The following is a 12,932-nucleotide window of genomic DNA, read 5'->3' as shown; positions in this document are numbered from 1 at the left end:
AATCGGTCTCCTAAGCAAGAGCTACTGGCCTTGTCAAAGTGTAATAACTATATTGTACAGCAGCATGGCTAAAAGGAAAGAAAAAAAACTTTGACGCGGTCTGCACTGGCTGCAGAACGCTGTGTGCTTTAAATTCGTATTACCACCTACCAGCGCTCTGAGGTGAGCCAACAGTGACAGGTGACAATCTACAAATATCATAACTCGCTAATACATACCTTGTTTTGCTGCAGCAAGTTACAAGCTATAGAGTAGTTACAGCTGTAAAAACGTTATTTTGTTTGTGCCACATACGATTAGCATGCGACAAGATATGTGAAGGCGCACACCTCGGTCAATCAGGAATGTCTCATTACCGGTAATCTTCATTACTCCGGGTCCCGTGTCCTCATCCCCTTCATACTTCACAAGTGAAATAATCTATCTCACCGACAGAAAAAAAGAAGGAATGCTGGTAACACCCCTGCATCCCCACTGGGAGTACATAACAGTACTCTACCCAGCATTCCTCCTGAACCACCTAGCCCCAGATGAGGGCCGGTAAGCCCGGGAGGGAGGGATGCTATGAAGGGGACAAAGACAACGGGACCCGGAGTAATGAAGATAACCGGTAAGTAATAGGACATTACCCCAGGTCCCTCCTGTCCTCGTCCCCTTCATAGTTCACAAGTGAGAATACCCAAGCAGCAACCAGCCATCATCCCACAACAAACCACAAGGACACAGACAGAGCAAACCCAGTGATTTATTGAAAGACAGCACACAAGGAAAAGAACGGGGAATCAAGAGCACACAACCCGAAGCAACCCCAGAACAAAGTTAGCATCATCACTAAGAACATTCTGAATACGGTAATGCCTAACAAAGGTATTCGCAGAATCTCAAGTGGCCGCCCTACAAATCTCAGACAGGGAAACCCCACGGACCTCTGCCCAAGAAGCCGCCACCCCCTCGTAGAACGCCCCTGAACCCCAGCTGGAGGAGAGCCCAAAAGGGAGTAGGCCAACATGATGATTTGTTTCAACCAGCGACCAATGGAGGAAGTGGAAGCCCTGCACCCCCTGGAGGCCACGGAACATTGGGAACAAAGGACTAATCCAAACAAAGAACCACGTCATCATCAGAAAAGGAAAGAAAAGGTTCCCGAGCCATCAACGCACCCTACTCCCCGAGTCGAAGTAATAGCCACCAGAAAAACAACTTTGAAAGTGACAAACTTCAGATCAACGTCCTCCAAAGGCTCAAAAGGTGCAGCCACCAAAGCCTTCAACACCAAAGGGAGGCCTCAAAGAGGAAAAGGCGGCCGAACCACAGGGCGCGTAATGGAAAAACTATGCAACAAACGAGAAACCAGGTCATCCACATCAGGCAAATTGCCCCAAGGGGAACGGAAAGCCCGAATAGCCACTCACTGGGCCCGCAAAGTGGAGACAGACAGACCCTTCTCAAACCCCTCCCAGAGAAACTGAAGAATGTCAGGCAAGGGACAAACCAAAGGAGACAACGTCAGACCCAGACACCAACGTTCAAAGTTACCCTAGTGATGACCGTAGGACTTAAGAGTAGCCAGTTTTCAGGACTGCTGAATCGCCAAAGCTAAATGCTCGGGGTACCCCTATTCCTCCAACCCTGCCTCTCAACCTCCAGACCGACAGACGAAGCCGCCGGAGTGGCAACATTGGAGTGTACCACAAGGGAGACGAAGGGAGTGGGAAGAACCAAGGACCCTTAACAGTCAACAACTTCAGAGTGGGAAACCATGACCGACAGGGCCAGAAGGGCACCACCACCACCTCCTGATCCTCCATCACCAGATGAGACAGAAACCAAGAGATTAGAGCAATGGTATAAAAAAGGCATACAGAAGCCAAGACGGCCAAGGAAGGGTCAGAGCATCCACCCCCCAAGACCCCGTCTGAGGGACCTGGGAACAGAAGAGGGGAAGCTAAGCATTGAGTCAGGAAGCAATGGGGTCAAGATAAGGAAGACCAAACCTCCCACACACCAGACGCAAGGCAACCGGAGTCAAGGCGAACCCCTGGGAGGCAGAAAAGTAATGACTGAGGATATCCGCCAACCCCATTTTCTACTACCTGGATATGACTAGCCGCCAAAGACAAGAGGTGCCCCTCCGCATAGCAAAACAGGGACACCAGAGCGTTCAGGGACTTGGACCTGATACCCCCTGGTAATTTAAGTAGGCCACTGTCACCATGTTGTCCGAACGAAACAGCACATTGCAGTTCAATAGATGACTCCGGAACCCTATGACTGCCCAGAACACAGCAGACAACTCTTGCTAATTCGAAGACCACACACTCTCCAGAAGGGTCCAACAACCCTGAAGAAAGCCCGACCTCAAAGTCGCCCCCCACCCGTCGCACTGGTATCCGTTGTGAGGACAACTGGAGGGGAGGACTGCAGAGGCAGAACCCTGGCGAGATTGTCTGACATCGTCCACCAGAGTAGAGCAGGGAGGATGAGAGAGACACAGGAACCAAGAGTGACAAATCGGGAGACAATAGATCCCACCGAGCCAACAGGAAGGACCTAAAGAACGCAGATGGAAACGCACCCAAGACACTTTGAACACCATAGCCACCATCAGACCCAGTAGGGGCAACCACAGGCAGACCAGAAAGGAACAACCCACCAGAAAACGACAGGCAAAGGTCACTGCATGAGACAACGGCAGGAAAACCAGATTCAGATCGGTGCGGAAACGACCCCCTATGAACGTCAAATCCTGGGAAGACACCAGTTGACACTTGGGGAGATTCAACAGAAACCCATGAGCCCTCAATGCTGAACACACCACCTCCTGATCCCTCAACAACTGATCCCTGGAGGGAGCACAAAGGAGCCAATCGTCCAGGTAAGGGTAAATCACAACACCCTGAAGATGAAACGAAGCCACCAACAGTGCCACATATTTGGTGAACACCCTGGGGGCTGACCGCAGGCCGAACGGCAGGACCTGAAACTGATAATGCCTCCCCTGAAGACAAAACCTCAGGTACCTATGAGACAGGGGTTGAACCGGGACATAATAGGCATCCTGAAGGTCCAGGGTGCACATGAAATGACCTGGGCGAACCAGGGGAATCACCCGCTGGAGAGTCTCCATCTTGAATGGCAGACACTATACAAATGTGTTCAGGGCCTTCAAATCCAGGACAAGACGGAACCCCCTGTCACCTTGGGGACCAGGAAAATTATGGAATAAAATTCCCGGCCCCTCTCCACAGGAAGAACCTCCTGCACCGCCCCCTTGTCCAGCTGAGCCTTGATCCCCAGACACAGCTCCGACCTCTTGGACAGACAAGACGGCCAGGGAGTCCGACGGACCCGAGAGTACAGAGGAGGATCCGAGAACTCGATGAGGTACCCCAGTCTCACAATGACTAGTACCCACATATTGGAACAGGAGTTCATCCAGGCTGGAAGAAAGAACCAAAGCCGACCTCAGACCAAGGATCTGGCATCGGCTGCCAGATAGTCAGGAATGAGGCTTCGCAGGTGGAGACTTCGCTTTCTTGTCCAGACCTTTACCATACGGAAAACGCACCCTACAACGAAAAAACTGCCTGTGAGAGGGTGGATGGAAAAAGAACTTGGTCATTGAAGAAACCACCACAGAGGACGACTGCCTGAATGAAGACAAATGCTTCTCCTTCAAAAGACGATGCAGTTTGCCCTCCAAACATCATGGTACCCTGAAAGGGCAATCACAGGGCAGAAAGTTTCTGTGCTGAATCTTATTTTCAGTCCTTGAGAACCAAATCGCGGCGAGCTGCCACACAAGCCCCACCAGAGAGAGCGGAGTCTCTCACCACATCAAAGGAAACATCAGACAGGAACTCCACCTGCCTCTCAATATGTTCCAGAAGGCCCGAACAGTCAGTAGAATCATCCATAGACCCATACAGGGGACTTGATGTCCGAAATAAGCGACTGAGCAACATAAGTCCCATAGATGCCAGCCCGGAGTGCCAGATGGGAACCAGAATATTTATCCCGGAGGGAAGCATCCACTTACTTGTCCACAGAATCTCTCACCACCGCATCCTCAGCCAAGGAAGTACGATCCACCAGACTGGCTACAAAAGAATCGATGGGAATGGAGTCACGGAAGTCTTTGGCCTTATCCTGAAGAGGATAGAGTTTCGCCATAAAACGGGTAAGTATAATGCAATCATGGTCCTTCCACTCTCGGTTAAGCACCTCCCGGATATAGAGATGGACCGGTACATCAACCGCAGCAGTGCTTTGGAACTGGCAAAGCAAGGAACCCCAATGCTCAGGAAATCGCAGGGTAAGCCCATTTTCAACTTCACATGCTTTAACAAGTCCGACAACATCTCCTTATCAATATACTTGCCCTTCAGTACATCACAAACCCCCCCCGCCACCACTCATCCTCCGAAGCAGAAGGCAGCGACGGTGGAGCCCACCCAGAGTTCTTGGGTTTAGGAGCGCCACCCATCTCCATCAATGTCTCGTTAATTAGACGTTTAGTCTGAGCATCACTCCCCAATTTACACCATCTGGAGAACGCAGGAGAGGGCGAAGAAGAGGAAACAAATGAGGAGGAAGAAACGTCAACATGCCTGCTCTTTCTGCCATGTTTACACATGGTCAAAAGGAGCAGGAGACAAGCATAGTGTTGCAGGCCTGCCCACCCAGGTAAATTGGCCCCCACAGGTAAAATGACCCAGACAGGGAAATCCGCAGATCAGCCAGCAAGGAGGACGCCAGCAGCGCTCCACAGACAGAGGAGCCCAACCTGAAGTGCCGTGATGGGAAACCAGGTCATAAAGTACAGTAGGACCTGAAGCACACAATCAACGCAGCCCCCAGACCATGGGACACAAAGCGGTCCGTCTCAATGCAGGGTCTGCAAAGCAGCAAAAAGGACAGTAGGAAACAGCAGTAGTTGAAGTGGAACAAAATTGTAACCCAAAAACCATTTTGCGGTACTTGCATATGGGCTGGAAAGCATCCCACGCCTCTGCCGCCAGCCACCCATCCAAAAAACGCCTGACTTCCTGCCCCAAACACAGGAAGTCAGGCTACATGTCGTAAGAAAGCGCTCCAGCCACCAGAGGGCCACCATCGCTCCGCAACCCAACACAGTAACCGCAGCGCCCCCAGCAACCTGGGAGGCGCGGCAAAGACTCCCTGAACAGCTGGGACCACCGCAGGACCACGTGGCAGGAAATTCATGCGAAGCTGAATCCACGAATAGGGAGCCAGCAGGACAACCCCCCCCCCCCCCCCCCCCCCCCCCAAAGCCCAGCAGGGAGGGAATCCAGAACACCAGCAAATCACACCCGCCGCCTAGCAGCAGGTAAGCCCCAGGAGCCTCCAGGCTCCTGGCCCCTTCAAACTTTCGCAAGACAGAAAAAAGAACAGGCGGAATGCTGGGTAGAGTACTGTTATGTACGCCCAGTGTGTGGGGGGGTGTTACCAGCATTCCTGCTCTTCTTTTTTTTTGTCGGTGAGATAAAGGATCTCACTTGTGAAGTATGAAGGGGACGAGGACAGGAGGGACCTGGGGGTAATGGTCTTTGCGGACGTGTCAAGTAAATAGCCCCATAATTTCTTTTATTGAAAATCTACAGCAGTTCGTCAAGTCACTAAAATGGAAAATCTCGGAAGAAACCCTCTAAACAATCCCTTTTCATATAACAGGTCATGTTGCTGTTTTTGCCCATTCTTTGCATTAGGCGGTGTTACTATTAACGTAAAGGTAATCTTCGTCGACTTTTGAAGGAAGAAAGGCTGATTTGGTTAGTTTTTTTTATAGCGCTGATGCACAACAGCATTTTTCAACGTAGCCCTAAGTAATATTACAGATATAGCCGATAAAGAAAGGAAATCAAATTCCCAAAAGCCCTTTTTAGTAAGTGTGAAAATCTGATCAAATCTTTAAAATGAGCAACACTAAATCACTCCTTCCACCGAGAATGCAATTCGAACTCTATACCTCCTGAATAAATCTGCCACAAAAAACGTGTTTTCACTATGTGGTGCAATGATTTCAAATTTCCTCTTTGCCTTTTCTCACTAGTGAAACGCGATAGAAGCTACTTATCATCCTCCTCGTAGTTTTTAGGTTTCGCCTAGGCAGCGCTTGCGCTGTCTCATTGAGACATGCAGTATACACTATAGCAGGGAAGCTTCGTGGAAGCTCTGCCCACTCTCCACCCATTATTTTCATTGGCTTGTGTCTTAAATGCTGCCTTCAGATTGGTTGTAGGCTTGTTTAGTCCCTCGTTATGATGGACATGTCTTCATTTGTCTCCTTCTACGACTATTGGCCCCTTTACTGCAGACTACTTTCTTCCTGTGCCTCCCCCCCCCATGCCTGGTTTGCCTTTATCACCTCAGAGCAAACTTTTTTTTTGCAGAATTAGACAGCGCGAACGGTCGAGTTATTGTAGCGCTTTGTAAAAGCACCAGTAACCGTTATGCAAGGACATTCATTATTTAGTAAGCACGGGTCAGATTAAGTGATTTGCCCAGAATCACGCGACGTTGAGCCGAGGCTCGAACTCCGTTCCCCAGCGCCTAAGTTAAGCAGTCTAGCTCTTCCCTTTCAACAACTTTAAAGATACGGGGACGATAGTGGTAGGTACAGTACGTTCCTAGGGTACATGCACAGATGTTAACCTCCCATGCAATGGCAGTCCCCTTTCACCTGACATAATGCAATGTGTATGGTGTAGTCTCAGATCATGTTTATGAGTGTGCGCTTGCGAGTGGCATCACGTGACTCCCTAAACTCCGGTACCTACGTTTCAGTGATTTTCTTAAATACACTTCAGCGTGTCTTTCTGTCGGGGTAGGGGGCGGTGCTCAACCACTTCACGCAGTGCTCCATAGGAGGTGGTGGAGAAGGGAGAGGAGGGGTATCCCACATATGAGAAGGGAACTGCCGTGATGGAGGTGGCACAGGGTTTCCTCCTTGCAAGCTAGAATGTTTGGGGAGGGGTTGTTACTCTGGCGTCAATCCTTCGGTCTCCTACAATGGATAGAGAAGAGTGAAACGAGCAAGCCTGATCGATTTTAGTGACTGAGGGTTCCCCTCACCTACCCATCTAGTGTCAGAGCCCCTCCTACTGCAGAAGAGCCTCATCTCTCCTCCCAGTGGCGTCAACTTGCACCAATGGACGAGCAGACTTCAATTTCTAAAGGGGATATAATTCAGCGCCTGGGCAATTGGCCTGCACAACCCTGGGGTGTGTCCACTTGGCATCAGTGCATAGGGGCATGCTGTGAAGAGCCACGCTGCTCTGTAGCGGAGCTGTCCACCTCTTCAAGCCACCAGCATGCACCCGCCCGAGCTGCTACCTCTTCCATTGCGTGTACCGGGGCCACAGCGTTTGCACCTTCTTACACCGCGGCTACAACAGCTTTACCAGCTTCCAGGTAAATGAGTGCCACCCGCCAGAGAGTGCCCTCCAGCAACGCCCTGCAGAGGCTAGCACTGACCGCAGAGCAGGAAGGTAAGAGCAACCAGCTGTTTAAAGTGCAACTTTCCACATGTAGGTTAGATGTTGAGAAAATGGACTAAATGTCTCCATATGTTAACAAGCAATTTCCATCGGTGGTGGGGGGCGTATTAAAAACTTGTTATCAATGATTGGTTTGGGGAATACACTGGCTCGCCATGTCCTATTTGAAGCAGCTCTGACTCTCGCATTTTGCCCATAAATCGGAGGCAGCCCAGGTGTGGGGCACTACGGAACCTTGTAACAAAGAACAAGGGACATCGCTAAATACTTATAAGGTCCTAAAAGCGAGACCGATTTGCATTGCAAATGCTGGTTGCTCTAGCTTTAGTTTAAAGCCCCTGTTGGGCGTTTGCCAAAGAGTTCGTTTTGTAAGGCTAAATTATGTGAAGTAGTTACATCGTGTGTTTTCTTCCTTTAAACACAAGATGGCGCTGTGGTGTAACTTTTTGCCGACAGTGACCCCCCCCCCCCCCCCCACCATTCTAAATGAAGTACTCGAATTAAATGGCTGGAAACAGCGTGAAAGGCAAAAATCTGAGTCACCGCGAGACAGATAATGGCTATAGTCACTATGGCCTTGTGGGTAGCTCAATATCCTGGGATTGTGAATTTCTTAAAGTCCCGTGCCTAAATGAACATAATGTGAACATGTGTAATAATGTAACTAGTGCTTATATAAAGCTAGGGTGACCAAATGTCCCGAATTTCCAGGGACAGTCCTAGTTTTTCATGTTTGGTCCCGGCGTTCCAACGGTTTTAATGAAAACTAATTAATGTTCCGGTTTGTGGAAATGGTCTTTGAGCATGCATGTTAGACTTAAAATAGAGTTCAAGCCCACATGTTCTAGGGCCCTCTGTTACCTTATCACGGGGGGAGGGGTGGGGGGGGGAGAGAGTAAATTGTTTTAAAGACATCCATGCTGTGCTTTTTAGTGTCTCAGTAAAGCAAGCACACAGCAGGATGTAAAGAGGAGCAGATCAGCATTTCAGAAGGCGCTCGGCTGATATCCAAGCTTCCCTTCCCGCATAGCTTGAGAACAAATTGTGGGAGAGTAGAAAAGTGGTTGTTTGCACTGTTTTAATTTGAATTGAAGAGTGGACAAACTTCAATTCTAGAGAAAAAGCCGGTAAATGTTCTTATTTGTTCCAAATTGTATCAAAGGCAAATATGTTTATGGAGCCTTGCGCATCCCCACCCTTCCTCCAGCCGCTGCAAAATTATAGTCCAACTTCTATTCTTGTGGACACTGTCCCGGTTTTTGGTTTTCTCAATCTGGTCACCCGATATAAAGCGCTCCAATGCCTTCAAGTTGGGTTATGGTTGCGCTACATAAAAATGGCAAAAAAAGGAGAAATTGTACCTCAAACAGAGAGCTAACAGCCGATGGACACTAATTAACCCACATCAATCTTTACTTGATAGAAGCTCCTAAATAAGTGCAGGAAGTGACGTGCCGCGCGCGTGCCGTCGAATTAGAAGTCAGCAAAGAAGAGTGATTAAGATGCCAACGAATGGTAAGTAATGGGCAGGCTGAAAGCCCCTATTTTCTTTTTTAGTTTCAGACACAATAGGTTGTCACCATAGGGTCAAACTAAAAATGGCGGATATCCCGTTCAGCGTATTACAATAGCCAAAGACTAATCCATTTCTAATATGGCAGATGGTACATTCGGCACATTTGTGATGGATTATTCCCCGCGCCAAATCTAAATAAGGCCCTCAGTCTGCATGCCATATCTTACACCTGTTGAACGTGCATCCTTTTCCATCATCAGGTTAATGTGCATTCCACATTCCACTCCTCATCGGCATTCAACATAACATCTGAAAGCCAGGTACGATTTACTTATGTATTCTCTGAATGCCTGGTCTCATTTACATTCAAAAGGCTCATCCACAGTTCACGTGCATTTGTCACATATGCACTCTAGATCTACGCTCTGTCACAAATATGTTCATCTTTCGCATACTATATTGCACCATCTAGATCTATTCAAGTTTCCATAGTTTGTGCTTTAAATGGCTATTTTCTTCTAAATGCCACCTTTGCCCTGGTATGTTCTCAAAATTCAATTTTCTTTTCAAGTTATTCTACCTACCCCATACATGGACAACATGCTATGTGCAACTGGGAAACAGATAAAACTATCCAAGAGTAAGTATTGCTCTTGGGGCAGAATTTGCTAGCTGGGGAGGGAAGTGTTAATTCCACATACTCCTACAGCAATGTGAACTACTGTTTTTTCCATTGTGTTTTCAACAAACATTCGCAGTTCAATAAAAATAGGACTCACCTGTGTCATTATGTCGGATGAAGAATACAAATGGTCGATCTACCATAAACCAAGGAGGAGAGGACCTTGCCATTAGGACAGCAGCTGCATAACAGAAAATGTATCATTAGGCAGTTGATATACTGCATATAAAACGAGTTCTGTTAAAAAGACAGTGTGGCAGCTCACGCCCCCTCCAGACAAAGACTGTCGACAATATTAACTAGCATACAATATTTAATTATGTTCATAGGATATACTCTGGATAAACAATATAATTAAGAAAAACAGAAGAGAACGAGGGTGTACCATTTATACAGAGTTCACTAATGAGATTTGAGTATTATGAATTTTATTTGAAAGTTTTTACAAGAGCAGGTACTGTCCTGTATGAAAACCCTATTCCACAGCATTTCTTTCAAAAACACCTGGATGGGCGAGCAGAGTACAAATCTAAGGCGAGGAGTATAGTGGAGGAAAAGGGAAATTACGGAGGAGTAACAGGATTCTTACCCTTTTGGTCATCCCTCTTTCAATCTATACCGTCTCGAGGGTTTCAAGGCTGTTGTGTTGTGAGACTTTCATCTCGTCTCTCATATTGTGAAGTCCCAGAAACATAAAGGTATAGCAAACCCTGTCCACCTGTCCCTCCAGTAGTGAGATGAAAAACACAAGACAGCACAACACTGCCTCACAAAAAAGGTCTACAGCTCTCTAGTTTCACAATGCGCTGCATACGCTATTCTGAGGCTAGGCAGGGAAACATAGCATACCACAAGGTCTTACGCAAACCCAGGGGCCGAACTCAGAGTGAAGAGACTGTGGGATCCAGTGGAGGCGCTCGAGAAAGTAGTGTGGCTGAACTGCACTGCATGACTGACCGCTTCTGCCCTGACCCCCGCTCATGTGCGCGACTGCTACTCAGTCTCACCCACTGCCCCGTGACGCAGTGGACAGCCAACTCTTTCCAGAAACAGGTACCAAGAGGCTTGACATCCTCATAGCCCCACTGGCTAAATGCGCCTTTCGAGACTTTCAAATAGAAAATGAAAAAAGGCACATATGTATCCATCAGCCTGTGAACCTACTGCATAACCTAAAATGATGGGTCCACCAGCAAGAAAATGATCACACCTACATGACTGAAACCCCCTGTATGTTTAAACCGAGAGGCAGATTAACAGTACCAGTAATTTATACTCAACTCTGCTACTATACCAAAGTAGCTAGAAAGAGAGAACATGCACCTGAATGTTACGACCAGTCCACTAGCTGACCAAAACCAGGCTAGAACTTCAAATAGCTCCGGCTTTGTATACAAGGCGCAGTAATCAACAACCCCTCCCAGCTCTGTGGGCAATGAAGACTCCTGTGAAATCCCACGCATCCAGTCTTCACCCTCACGCCATTGCATATCCTACAAAAACAAGGCAGGTGTCTGTTTACTATTCATTTATGGCTATTTTAAAGTGCTACATTCTTTAAGGGGTTCTTGGTGTTCTACAAAGCGTTTCAAATGACTCACATGAGCGGTTTCTAAGTAGTCAGAACTACAATTGACAGAAAAGCCGTGGTCTTACCATCTTTGGAAACCTCGGGTGAATATCAATGCTTAAAGGAACAGATTTCCATAGCAATGCCCTTAAACTCTAAAGGTCCTTCTAAAACATTACATCTCAATTTTGGGACATTAAAGAACATTTTAGTAGCGGATAGAAGATTTTTCTCAAGGGGATGTAATCGTGAGAAAAACTTTGATAATAGATGCAGTGCAACAAACATTTTTTAAAACAATTTTTTTTTTTATTTACGTTAAGCCAATTCAGCTGATAAAATGAATCAGATGCATGGTCAAATTATTATTATTATTTTTTTTTTTAATCAATATACACTGAATATACTGAAGCCTCGCAATGATCTCCTAAAGTTGATCCAGGATATATGGAATAAATCAATAGCTGAAAAATGCTGAGGGAAGATTAAAAAGAAAAAAAAAATCTTTGCAGAGATAACAGAATGTTATTTTGTGTTTTCCATCTGCCGTATCAAAGATCTACAAGTCAATCAACGCCCACATTCCGAACTACCTATACTCAACAGAGCAAATGTCCAGTGTTTGTGCCCATATTGAGCAAACCAACATGTTTACCTGTTTTATTAGGATGAGCTTCGTCTTCGAGAGGTTAAGCTTTAAGAAGTAACTATGCACCCAGTCTTAAAATGCATCTCATGCAAGATGTGTTAGGTTAAACACTTCAGAATCCTCTCCTTGCAAACTGGAAAAGATCGGAGAGTTGTCTACATATGTGCAGAAACTCAACTGGAACTCGCGAAGCAGTCAATTGGAGGTCATAAATAAAGATGAAAAACGATGGTCCAACATACGGTTTAAGATCAGAGAAGTAACCAAGTTAGGGTCTATGACTAAGAAGGGATCTTGTGCATTTCCGCACTGTACCTAGATTAGAGCAGAATCACTACCACTAGTTAAGCTACAGTCATGGTCAGAACACCCAAGACAAATCATGTAGGACCAGCGCAACAACGCCCCCACCGTAACATCCTAGGTCAACAACTTTTCTCTCTCAGCACCCTGCAGGCCAATACTCAACCAAGTGCAAAAAACTTCATTTTTTTTAAATAATTCAAAATCCATGTATTCTAGTCCACATTTTGCACATTTCCTAGCTGTCTTTACAACCCAGTCTCCAAAAACCATATGTGGCAACTGTCCATTCCGCCAAAATAAAGGAAATGAGTAAGCCCTACTACAAATTATTCTCCAATTGCGAATTGCAGAGAACAATAAGCAAGAGCAACAATTTATATTTTTATAATCACAGCGTAAAAAAGGAATCAATTTACCAAAATGAAGATTCTTAAAACGAAGAGAAAAACAAACATTCACCTGTTGCTGCAGAAGCTTTCGTTCCATCTTCATTCACTTCAATTTTTGCTTTCTGCAGTACCTGGGACACATGGAGATTTTCTGTTCCTAGTTAATAAAAAAAAATATATATAAATTATATATATATATATATATATATATATATACACATACACACAAAAAAGAGTTATAACAGGATCCTGGCTTATAAGGGCAGTTCTTTTACAGATACAGGCATGGAGATATTGAGT

At 46.5% G+C, this 12,932-nt stretch overlaps 1 protein-coding gene across 2 annotated transcripts in view; it reads right to left on the bottom strand.

Moving 5' to 3' along the window:
• Positions 1-12,932, bottom strand: part of SERPINE2 (serpin family E member 2) — a 323,804-nt gene that overhangs the window by 58,488 nt on the left and 252,384 nt on the right. For both annotated transcript variants that reach the window (XM_085634405.1, XM_085634404.1), the window contains 2 exons: positions 12,703-12,789; positions 9,816-9,899 (listed from right to left, as the gene is read on the bottom strand). In XM_085634405.1, the coding sequence (XP_085490531.1) occupies positions 9,816-9,899; positions 12,703-12,789 (171 nt within the window). The remainder of the gene's footprint in view (positions 1-9,815; positions 9,900-12,702; positions 12,790-12,932) is intronic.

Source organism: Triturus cristatus, chromosome 11 (genome assembly GCF_964204655.1).
Source record: "Triturus cristatus chromosome 11, aTriCri1.1, whole genome shotgun sequence".
Lineage (NCBI taxonomy): Eukaryota > Metazoa > Chordata > Amphibia > Caudata > Salamandridae > Triturus > Triturus cristatus.
The sequence above is the reverse complement of the archived record's forward strand: the minus strand, read 5'-3'. Positions and strand labels throughout refer to the sequence as shown.